This window comes from Alosa sapidissima, chromosome 14, assembly GCF_018492685.1.
Source record: "Alosa sapidissima isolate fAloSap1 chromosome 14, fAloSap1.pri, whole genome shotgun sequence".
Classification (NCBI taxonomy): Eukaryota; Metazoa; Chordata; class Actinopteri; order Clupeiformes; family Clupeidae; genus Alosa; species Alosa sapidissima.
In genome coordinates, this window is record NC_055970.1 from 30,687,297 (window position 1) to 30,699,611 (window position 12,315).

The 12,315-nt window shown below is 38.7% G+C and overlaps 1 protein-coding gene across 2 annotated transcripts; it reads left to right on the forward strand.

The window, feature by feature from the left end:
• The first annotated feature begins 5,090 nt into the window (after nucleotides 1-5,090).
• mibp2 (muscle-specific beta 1 integrin binding protein 2) lies at nucleotides 5,091-7,742 on the forward strand. Of its 2 annotated transcripts, XM_042061043.1 has the most exons (8): nucleotides 5,091-5,346; nucleotides 5,809-5,899; nucleotides 6,194-6,242; nucleotides 6,398-6,584; nucleotides 6,676-6,747; nucleotides 6,895-7,001; nucleotides 7,113-7,210; nucleotides 7,472-7,742. In XM_042061043.1, the coding sequence occupies exons 1-7, from the start codon at nucleotides 5,321-5,323 to the stop codon at nucleotides 7,202-7,204; spliced, it is 624 nt and encodes a 207-aa protein (XP_041916977.1). In that variant the 5' UTR covers nucleotides 5,091-5,320; the 3' UTR covers nucleotides 7,205-7,210; nucleotides 7,472-7,742. The 2 variants fall into 2 exon arrangements, with proteins under 2 accessions (XP_041916977.1, XP_041916978.1); XM_042061044.1 differs by lacking the exons at nucleotides 5,091-5,346; nucleotides 6,194-6,242.
• Nucleotides 7,743-12,315: the final 4,573 nt, after the last annotated feature.

Sequence of the window (12,315 nt, forward strand, 5' to 3'; positions counted from 1 at the left end):
AACCATTTTATCACAATGCCTTTTTCCACCTTCGGAACATTCCTTACTCATCAGTAGTGAAGTATTATCAGCTGTGATTCTCATGAAGCTGTAGTGAACATGTCCGGGTCCTATTTTTTGAAAACAATATTTTATTAATAGTAACTAAAGATTTTCTACAAAGACATTAAAGAACACTATAAGAACAGACATTTTTATTAGCATTTTAACACAATTTCATAGCATTTTAACGAAAAATCACAGTGAATTCTTATTATCGAAATGTGTCCGGATCCATTATTCTATTTTTGTTTTATTTTCATTAAAAATTGAAGAATAAGATTATGCAAAGTTGTGTAAAAATGTCTATATTTATGGTTAACATTTATGGTATTTTGCAAAAGAAAATATTACACTTATTGTAAAACTATTATGTTACGATGTTCCTTATTACTGTAAAGCAACTTTACCTGCCTATAAAAACGACACTGTTCCTTTAAATTAACAAGCATCACTTGGGACAAAAGGTTTAACCTGGAATAAAGTTCAGTTGTTCTCTCTTCTCTCACATCATAATATGTGTGTTAATGTCATAGAATCTTACACTGTGGACATTACCGATATGCTGCGGTATTTCGATAATGAAAGTTAATTAATTCAAAATGGAGTTAAAAATATATAACACATTAATTTTAATGCACTGCACTGTTCATTTGATGTAGTTACTGTATTTGTGTAAATAAACAATTTATTTTTCTTACTAATGGTCTCCCTTTGTCATTTCTCGTATCCGTAATAAGAATTATTCTGGATCATGCTACCATTGAATTAAAGGGACACCAGGCAAGCCTGCTGCTTTTTCTCTGCGAAGCTACCCCTAGAGTCTGTACATGTCGATACATGTGCGAGCCCTCGCTCGGTCTGAAGCTCTTTTTTCTTTTCTTTGCATCTTCCGTCAAGGGTTTTCGCTGCTTCTTCGCCGACTCTGCCATTATACACACGTTTGCAACAATCGCTAGCGTTTCGTTAGCCTGCCTCTGTGCTGGGGATCCAGGATGTAAACTGATCCTGCTTCTCGCGATGTCTGAGACTTTGTAAGACTAAAGGTCGGCGGGTCGGAAACACCGAACTTGCAAGTGGGATATTCTTCCTATAGGCAGTATAGGGGTGGGCGAGAGATTCTTCATTCGTCCTGATGAGTCATTTAACCATATACCGACTTAGGAAGATGAACAAAAACGTTGCCTGGTGTTCCTTTAAAGTTATATTAAATTGTTTGACTGGCTAATACTTTTATCAGAAAATAACATTCTGTTTAGTCACTAAAATAAAAAAATCAAGGGGTGAAGTGATTTGGGGGACCTAAAGTTACAAACTGTTCTCTTGCTGTCAGATATGTTTTAAACCAGCTGTGACAGTCAACAGTGTCGAAGGCAGCAAGGTTGAGGGGGAAAGGATGCTGACACTGTGTCAGCAGCTAGGTGTATAATTTATTACCTTAACCAGCATAGTCTCGGTACTATGCTTTGCCCTAAACCCTAACTGAAACTCTCCATAGGTCATTAGATGCTCCTGGAGCTGATTGACTGGTACGCTCAAGGAGTTTGGCAATTAATGAAAGGTCAGAAATAGGCCGGTAATTTTTAAAGTCATCAGTGTCAGGTTTTTAAAAAACAGGAGCGATAGCTGCTTTTTTTAGAGGGAGGAACAGAACCTAAAAGGAGCTATAGACAAATGTATTATTTGAGCCAGGGGGCAAAGAGGCGGCAGGCAGATCTTGACCAGTGTGATGGCCATATATACAATAAAGGAGGCAGGCGGTAGGAAGACCTAGCAGGAGCTCTATAGCAGGAGCTGCAGAAGAGGGCGCATCATTGAGTACCTTGGGTAAATTGTATTGGAGCTAATGGCAGACAGAGCTAATTTTGTTGTGAACGAAATTCAAGAAACTTAAGGAAGGGTTTGGCAGGTTGGAATGTTGGTGTTAATACTGGAGAAGAGGGCTCTGTCCTTTGGTGACAGTGTGTGGTCATAGCTTGTAGGGATTCCACAGGCTAAGACAACAGTTAGGCTAAGTTGCTCCAGCTGATGGCTGGCAGCCTTCATTTTGAGGATTGAGGAGGTGTGAACCATGGCACAGAAAGTGAGAAGGAGACAGTGCATGTCTTCAGGGGGGCAAGATGGTTTAGAGAATCAAACAGATGGATGTTCATCACATGCTTGAAATCCACAAGCCATAACACCTATAGCCTCATCGGCTTCCTGTAACATTCCAAATCCAATTTAAAATTCTGCTCCTCAGATATAAGACCCTATAATCATGCTCCTATTTACCTCACTGACCTCCTGGAGAACTACCCCTACCAACTCTATGCGATTCTCCTCAGCAGGTCTACTCAGAATACCTAACATGAACCTCAACACCATGGGAGAGACAGTATTCTGTTACATTGCCCCTAAGCTCTGGAATTCACTTTCGGGCAATGTGAATCAATTTGGACTACAAGGATACAAGGATACAAGGAAGTTTATTGTCACATGCATATAGTTACTGGAAGTAAGAAATGCAGTGAAATTATGTCTGGTGTCAGCCTATTTGTGCATTAATGGGGGGGTAAAAAGTGCAAAAGTTACTTTAAGGGGGGGGGGGGGGGGGGGTAAAAAGTGCAGTAGAAGAGGGGTTTAGTAGATTAAGTGGCAAGGGCTGCATAAAAAAGGTGGGGGAGGTTTGGGATTGGGTGGGGGGCACCAACAAGGAGCACCCAAGAGCAACAGGGGCAAGGAAAAACTCCCTTACCAAGGAAGAAACCTTGGGCAGATCCACGGCTCAAGGGGCTAACCCAACTGCCAGGGGTCTTGGTGTGTGTGTTGGGGGGATGACAGGGGAGATGGGATAGTGTGCTGTGTATGTGGGGAGAGGGCACTGTAAATAGTATAATAGTATAAATAATATAATAGTATAAATAGTAATTAGTGTAGACTAAGTAAATAGTAATCTGAAAACGTATCTCATTGGCAAGCCTTTTCACTGTAACAGTTTTATTAGGCCTACATTCGTTGTAAATATAGCATTACATAAATATGATATTACATTGCCCCTAAACTCTGGAATTTGCTTCTCTATCACATCAGGCAATGTAAATCCTTTGCGGACTTTAAAAGTCATCGGAAAATGTATCTCTTTAGGCTAGCCTGTTCATTCTCTGCTACTACATTAGTTGTAAATATGACATTACTGTTATTTTAACATTTTTTTATGAGTTGTATTTGTATGCTCATATTTGTGAAGCAACCGAAAGGTGTGTTTAAATAAAATGAAACTTTACTTGTGTACTCTGTCCCATTGTTAATACAACTTAGGCACAGTGTACTATTTCAGCAAAGAAAAAATAAGGCCTTTTGCAGTACATATATCTGATCAATTACAAAATGTCCTACTAAAATCCACTAGATGGCAACATTTATAGGCTTTGCGACAAAGACTGGAGTGTTAGGGGTAGAAGTGTTAAATGGACAAATTAAATTGAATTAAATATTATTATATATTAACAGATATTTAAGTATGAACAAAGAGATAAAAATGTATCCACCACCTATGTAGCTTGTGCAGGGTGTCATGTGATATCAGCAGCCAGCTTCATGTCCACTTGAGAAGAGCACAATGAACTTGTCTGCCTTGTGACAAGAAGCTGTGATTAGTTCTGAACCAAAAAACTATTTGTCATCATGGTGTACATAGGCTATGCTAAACATAAAGACATAATATCACAGCAAAATGTGAAATGCTAACACCGCCATTACCACCCACCCCCTGTCCCTGTCAAATATTATCAACCTCCTTCCATTACGAACTAGCAACAATTTAAATTTCCCTTCTGAAAACATGTCTAGTAGACCATTACGAAAAGAACATATGATTTTACTCTAACCAAACGGTTTGATTGTTTAACAATGTCATGCCAAATGAAACTTTACTTGTGTACTCTGTCCCATTGTTAATACAAAACTTAGGCACAGTGTACTATTTCTGCAAAGAAAAAATAAGGCCTTTTGCAGTATGTCTGATCAATTACAAAATGTCCTACTAAAATCCATCACTAGATGGCAACATTTATAGGCTTTGCGACAAAGACTGGAGTGTTAGGGGTAGAAGTGTTAAATGGACAAATTAAATTGAATTAAATATTATTATATATTAACAGATATTTAAGTATGAACAAAGAGATAAAAATGTATCCACCACCTATGTAGCTTGTGCAGGGTGTCATGTGATATCAGTAGCCAGCTTCATGTCCACTTGAGAAGAGCACAATGAACTTGTCTGCCTTGTGACAAGAAGCTGTGATTAGTTCTGAACCAAAAAGCTATTTGTCATCATGGTGTAACATAGGCTATGCTGAACATAAAGACATAATATCACAGCAAAATGTGAAATGCTAACACCGCCATTACCACCCACCCCCTGTCCCCTGTCAAATATTATCAACCTCCTTCCATTACAAACTAGCAATAATTTAAATTTCTCTTCTGAAAAATCGTCTAGTAGACCATTACGAAAAAAACATATGATTTTACTCTAACCAAACGGTTTGATTGTTTAACCATGCACATGCATGCCCATGTGCCATGAAATAATGCTTTCTTTTTAAAATTCAACGCAAAAACCTCAATAAAGTTTTCTTAAAATGGTCTAAGACTATGGGTCACCCCATAGCGGCGCGCGCACATGTGTGTGGAGGGCAGGATAAAGCACCACTTGTGTTCAGTACAATATGTTCTTTTTCCCTTTGAGTCAATGTATCTCTTGGATTGTTCTTTTTATGTGGATTAACGTCAACGTGAAAAAAATACCCTGATAATGATACAACATTGTTAGTGTCATAAATCACAAAACCAGGCTGAATTCTGTGCCATTTCCGAAGATACCGGTATGTCTTCTTTCTTTCTTTTAGACTTTTTTTTTGTTGTTGCATTTTTGGCTTTGGAGCTTGGGTGGAGCCTTGAGGAGGAAACGGGTCTTAGCGGTCGCAACGCTGTGTGATTGGCTGTAGCAATTTTGTTCCGCAAAATTCTACTCTTTATATACCCAATCAAATTTCAAGTTGTAGTATGTGTAGCACTGTTACTTGCTGCAAGGTTCTCTCTTCGTGGAAGACTGGCAAAGGAGCGACATCGTCCTTTACTTTCACCCTAATCGACGCCATGGAGGACTCGACTAGTTGACGTTTCCTGAACCTTCTCTTTTAAGCTTTCTTCTTCCGATCACTGCGTTCCTTCAAAAAGCCACCCGCCGGTTTTTATCGACGTTATCTCAAGTTTCTGCCCTAACACCGTTGCAAAGATGAAGTACATTATCGGCATTGGCGGGTAAGTCAATGAATGACCGGCTAACACTACTGAATTAGCATGGTAGGCCTCATGGATGCACGTGGTTTAATAGAGGAAGGAGGAAGAAAAGATTGGCCGTGAGACGGTTATTTATCTTTTGAGTAGTTTTTGTTAATTCATCAATGTATGGAGTGAAGTGCTTGGATTTGGCAGTGTGTAACGTTTGTAAACAATGATCGCCATTAGATAAATACATGAGCCTATTCTTTTATTGCTGGCTCCGATCGCATTTTAAACGTTCGTTGTTACGTTACGGTTGAATGCATAGGTCCGCTAATTTTTAGTAATTATTATTAAAATATTCAGTCAATCTGTTTTAGCCTACAAGTCTTCTTGAAACAGAAACCGTTTCAACTTAACTTGCTCGTTTACTTTCCTGCGGGCTGTCCATATGTTTTTTTTTTTTTTTTTTAACGTTTCAACATTTTTTTTGACATGCAGCGTAACCAACGGGGGTAAAACTACCCTCACCAACAAGTTAATCAAGAACTTGCCCAATTGCTGTGTGGTTCATCAGGATGACTTTTTCAAGGTGATTATTCCAATATTGCTCCTGAAATAATTGTTCCACTAAATTACTGAATTGCAGTAAGTAAGGCACTCTTACTTGGTTGTCACTGTTTTGCTTAACATTTGATATTCAATGGATATCATTGTTTGCCAAATTACTGGAGGGATGTTGGTGGTTGGAAATTCATCAGATAAAACTCCATGGGCACAATTCCTTTGTGGCCATATGTTAAGCAGGGATGAATGAGATAAAGCTTCCTAAAGGCAAGTCCCCTGTAGAATGTACACGAGTACATCTCATTCATGTATGTTTCAGCCCCAAGATGAGATTGAAGTTGGTGAAGATGGCTTTAAGCAGTATGATGGTAAGCTGGGGTCTCTATGAAGGGTCATTTGTGTGTGTGTGTGTGCAATATGGGCGCCTTATTTAATGCATTATGCATGTTTTAAACTAAGACGCCTATATGAGTGCATTGTATATTAGGGTCTCATTCCTGTTTTCCTGTTTGCTCCCCTATAGTCATTACTGCTTTGGACATGGACGCCATGATGAGTACAATCTACGCTTGGCTGGACAACCCAGTAAAGTTTGAGAGGTCACACGGTGTCAACAACACCATGGATTCTGAGATACTCCCTGGAACCGAGCATAAGGATGAGGGCATCCACATCCTTATTGTGGAGGGCTTTCTGCTTTACACCTATGAGTAAGTCCTCATCCTTGTCTTTTTTTTGACAGTTTAGTCTTTCCTAATATATTAGATTATTGGAGGGCCTTATGTGTATCTCTTTCATCAGACCTTTGATCGATGTGCTGAACCAACGCTATTTCATTTCCATTCCATACGAAGACTGCAAAAAGAGGAGGTGGTAAGTACATTTTTTGTTAAACATTTTAAAAACCTGTGCCCTCATGTCAGTCTTTATAGAGCTGCCATTGTCCAGTGAGGAATGCTGTCTTCACATTGCAATCATGCCTTTGGGAAAACACACTTTATTTTGATTTTTTTTTTTTAGCTCAAGGAACTACGCGGTGCCAGACCCACCAGGTCTGTTCGATGGCCATGTCTGGCCCATGTATGTCAAACACAAGCAAATCATGGAGAACTCAGGTGTTGATGTTGGTAAGTTTCTGTGTTTTTCCGTACGTTTCTGTCTTTCTCTGTATTGAGATCATGTGAAGCATTTAAATATTTGACTCTTAATCGACTTTGTTATTCGTTATGTAATTACAGTGCAGTTGGATGGAACAAAGACGAAGGAGCAACTGTATAACTCTGTTTACGGAAACATTATGAACAACATCCAGAAATGTCTGAAACAATAAACAAAGGTATGTTGAGTTGTTTACAAAAACACAAACTGGGCCAAGTAGGTTTTGCATGATGCCCTAATTATATTGTAGATAATCAAATTTGTCAGTATTCTGTGTTTAGAACAGTGCCTGGTGATCATATGAGCTTGAATTCTTGTTTTGTTCAGTAGCCATGCCATAATACAATTTTCAGAAAGAACAATAGTGAAATGTGTGTGGATGACATTCCTGTTTACCGTCATTCACCATGAAACAACAAAATGTGTGTTCTACTTTTAGGTCACATGATCGGCTAAGAACAAGACTCATCACATACTCAGCATGCAGGAGGAATGCCGCCTTGCTTGACTTCTGAAGTGGCAGCTCACTATAAACCAAACTCTCAAGACTTTTTATAGTGTAAATTATTCATCCAACAGCATCATATGCTGGCTTGAAATTGTATATCGTCTATATTTATTGCTTTGTACGCCTCTACTGAAGTTGATATCAGTCCAAGGATGGTTGCAATTCATTGCACAGTCTCAATAAAGACTCCTCCTGCAACAGATATTTCTTTGTCATTTGATCTCCAGCCCCCCCTCCTCCATTTGCACACAATGTCAGGTTGAAAAATGAAATCATAATTCCATATTTGGGAATGGGAAGCAAAACATGCCATGACTTTATTTATGTGAGCTCAAGTCTAAACCCCACTACCCACCTGCTGCTGAGCACATATGGCTACGTAGGTGGCTGGCAAACCCCAGTTCCCCACTCAGCCAGGACTAAGTGCTTATTATGGTTTTCCCTCTTAGTCACTTTGCATTTCTTAAGTATGGGTTCTAGATAGAACGAGACACCACAACTGCTCCAGGCTTCAGAGCTGTGTCACTATCTGTTGTTACGGCAACCAGGGGCAGTAGTGATAGCAGGGCGTATCTACTGCAGCAGTTGGTGTGTGACCTGGGCCACAGAGGGGGGTTATGGTTAACTGGAAAGCATAGTCGTGTAATGTCTACATTGCTTCCACCCTCCTACACAAGTGTTTCCCTTTTTTGATTATTTATTTAACTGGTTATGAGACTATTTGAGTGTGTTTTAAGCATTATTTTACTTGTAGGGCAGGAAAGACCTCTATGTACAACCCCAAATTAGAAAAGTTGGGATGTAGTGTAAAATGCAAATAAAAAGAATGTTATCTGTAAATCCCATAAACTCATATTTAGCTTCTAAAAGGACACAGACAATGTATCAAATGTTAAATTCCTATTTCATGGAAAATGTTCATTTTGATGTTGGTACCAGCAACACGTTTTTAAAGAAAAGTTGGGAAGGAGTAGCAAAATGCTGAAAAAGTTCTATGAAAAAGCATCCCCAGAGAGGCAGAATCTCAGGATTCATCACACTGTAAACCTGTGTGGACAAATCATGACACAATGTCACTGTAATGTTCTTAACATAAAATTGTGTAGTATTTGGGGAGTTCATCATCTACAGTACAGTATAGTTTAATATTAAAATATTCAGAGAATCCAGAGAAATCTTTGCAAACTAGGGATAGAACTGAAAAACAATATTGGATGGCCATGGTCTTTTGGACCTGATGGCGCTGTATTAAAACCAGACCTATTTCTGTAAAGAAAATCATTGTATGGGCTCAGGAATGCCTCTGATAACCATATGAGTACAGTGTGATACTCAATTCAGAAATGCTAGTGTAAACTTTACCATGCGACAGCCAAAATTGTATTTAGACATGATACAGAAATACCACCGTCTTATCTGGGCCTGAGCTTTTTTAAAATGAACTGAGGTAACTTGGGAAAAGGTCCTGTAGTTAGACCCATCAGAATTTGCCATTCTTTTTGAAAATCATGGACTCATCTGGGCTAAAGAAACTTGTTTTAGGACTCAGTTCGAAACCAAACATCTATGACGGTGTGGAGGTGCATTAGTGCCTGCACATATGGCAAGGCACAATCAATGGTGTATACAGGTGTGTACAGGTTTTGAGCAACATATACTGTCATCAATGTATCTGCAGGGAATACCTTGAATATTTCAAGAAAACAATGCCAAAATTAATTCTGCACGTATTTAAACAGTATTTCTCCACAGACATTCTCCATCATGGAATAAAAAACATGATTAGGATTAGGAATACCTCATACTGTCGAGCAACAGAAATCCTATATTAGGCAGGAATGGGACGACATTTCATTCTCAAAACTCTAGCAACTGGTCTTCTCAGTTCCTTCAGAATTTTGTTAAATGAATAGGTGAAGCAGCACAATGGTAAACATCCCCTGTCCCATTTTTTTAAAAACATGTTGCTGACATCAAATTCAAAATGAACATATATTGGCCATGAAATAGTCAACATTTGCATTTTCAACATTGATATGTTGTCTATGTCCTTTTTGCTGCTAAATATGGGTTTACATAACTTGTATGCACATTGTTTTTATTTGGATTTTAAACAACGTCCCAACTTTTTCTGATTTGGGGTTGTAGATAAGTGGCTTTGTTTCTCTACTTCTGTATTATTATGAGTCAAGAACTGAGTTTTGAAAACTCATCTGTTGCGGAAATTGAGATTCGTAGTGTAAATCGGCGGCATGGTTGAGCACTGAGAACACTGTGAACTAGGGGCAGGGCAGAGAGGGCTGCCGCTTTTTCTTTCTTTTTTGTTTTTTTAAACATTCAAGTTACGCAACGGACATGTGGAGAGAATTCAGACAGCAGTACAGAGGGCGCATCAAGCATGTTATGAACTGCAAACTGAGTAATCAAACAGAGTGCTCAAGTCCTCTATGAACTATTTCTAAAAAAAAAGTGGTCATTTCAGCAGAGCTGTGAAGAATGTCAAGCAAAACACTATGTTTTTTTGCTATGATTTGAGGCCAAAGCAAGAATATAAAGGGACTTGTTGGCACCACACATTGTTTTGTATACCTTCACATGTTTTTCACAGATCAGAATAAGTTTCTTTTCATTTATGAAGGATACATTAATTTAACATGCATATAGCACCCCGGAAAAGCTTATGTACCCTTATTTGTGAAATCAATTATAACATGGAAAGTGAACTGTATTTCATGAAGAATGCCATGTTTATTGAATTGAAGTACAATACATGAATTGAAATGTACATTTTTTTTATTTAAGAATGGAGCTCTTTAGATGCACTGTTGATCATTTAAACCACACATATCTTATGTTATTACACTTATTAGTGAATATGATCAAATATTATTTCTCACTCGCCGAAAAATGGATATGTTTAGTGATCTATTGGTCTGTGACTTGTGCAATGTAAAAGCTTCTGTTAACCATTATTACTTTGCAATTCAGTGAAATATATCTGTAGATGAGGCATGATTACCAGTTGCTTTTGGACAAATAAACTTTCATATAGCAATATGATCCTGATTTGTACTATGTCCTGATTTGTCCTATGTGTCCACTGTCAAATCAAACAGCTAACAGTGTGAAGGGCAATGTAAACCCTGCTGATCTGAAAACCTGTCAGTGTCTTTGGCAGAAGAAAAAAATCAAGGCAGACTTAACCAAGGAATTTGTTTACCCAAGGAATTCACCAGGGTTATTCCCTGTTGTGTGGTCAAACTACATATCTGTCGTATCTGCTAGAAGAGCCTATACATGCAATGTGGTGCTTGCTGCTATTCTATCCATGCTGAGAATTTCCTGGTGTCTATTTTGGCTAGTGCATGCCTGATGCACACAGTCTTTACAATAAATATATTAAACTGCCTTGTTTCTCTTTTTTCTTTATTTCACATATGATTATTTTGAAGCACTGTTAATAAAATCCTTCCTAAAAGCCCCTCAGAATGTCAGAACGGACCTATAGGTTTTTGGCACCAAGTCTCCCCGATGACCCACTTAACCCGTTCCTTACACTGGACTCACTACAACAGCTATCCACAAAGCCTTCCAACCTCAGATGTAATGGAATGACAGTACAGCCCTTGTGTCTTCTCTCTTAATTGTGAATTAACTCTGACAATGGAAAAAGCAAGGCCTAACACCTCATATGAATATTTGACACAACCTCACAAAAAAGTAATTCCTGGGTCAGACGTGGGCTTGACATCACCACAAAAGTGTTGAGGATGTGCCTCAGCGCCTGAGTGCAGTGTACTCTCCTGAGGAGCAAATGCTCCAGATATGCGGTTATGTAACCACAGGTTAGTCCCACCCGCGCTTACACTTGCGACCTCTTAAACAGTCCCTCCTTAATGTCTTTGCATGGTTCAATACACTGTGGCAATGCACTCTGCAAAACAGTAACTGAATATAAAGAGAACAAACTTTTTTATATTGATTTAGTTTTGGCAACAATTACATGCACCCTCTATTTGTCAACCAACTATCAAGTAAATAAAAAAAAGTCACATGCACAGTAAATATAAGGATCAGATTAATGTGAAGTTGCATAATTATGCAAAAGGATAGCATATTCAAACATGCTGTTCATAAAGACAAAACACTGCAAAGTAATAAAATAATAACGTTATGATAGCATATCAGACTATAAAAATGTGTCCACCAGTGGTATGAGATGGTTATATGAGGCCCCAGTGCAGTGCCCTCATGGAGAAATAGGAGAAGTCACACTGTTAGTAATAATGAGCATTGACACATATGTTTCCAAGCAGCCTGTACCTGCACAATGTTGCCTCCACAAAATGAAAATACAGAAACATATTATGAACTGGGAAAACAAGATTTTCCAATGGAGAGTTGTCAGGTTAAGTGTACATATTGTTTAGTTTGCACAAACACTTACAAGTTGTAGCCACTGTGCTCATGCTTTGAGTAGCCTGAGTGATACGGAGAAGGAATCCTCTTCCCTATATCTGTGTGCTGTGGTCTGCAGTGCAGCTGCTCTGTCTGCACTCACTGCCTATAGTTATACCCCTCATATATAACTGCAGCCATTGCCAATACAGTTTTGGCATTTAGCTCCTGTGGTAAATACTGAGAAAAGGTGCTGTTCTAACACTTTCATACACCCTCAAGCTGTGGATTCCTCTCATGGACAGCAGCATAAATAGGTTACTGCTGTTTGCCTCATAGCGACGCCTCCACATTGAATATAGGTTAAGCATTTCACA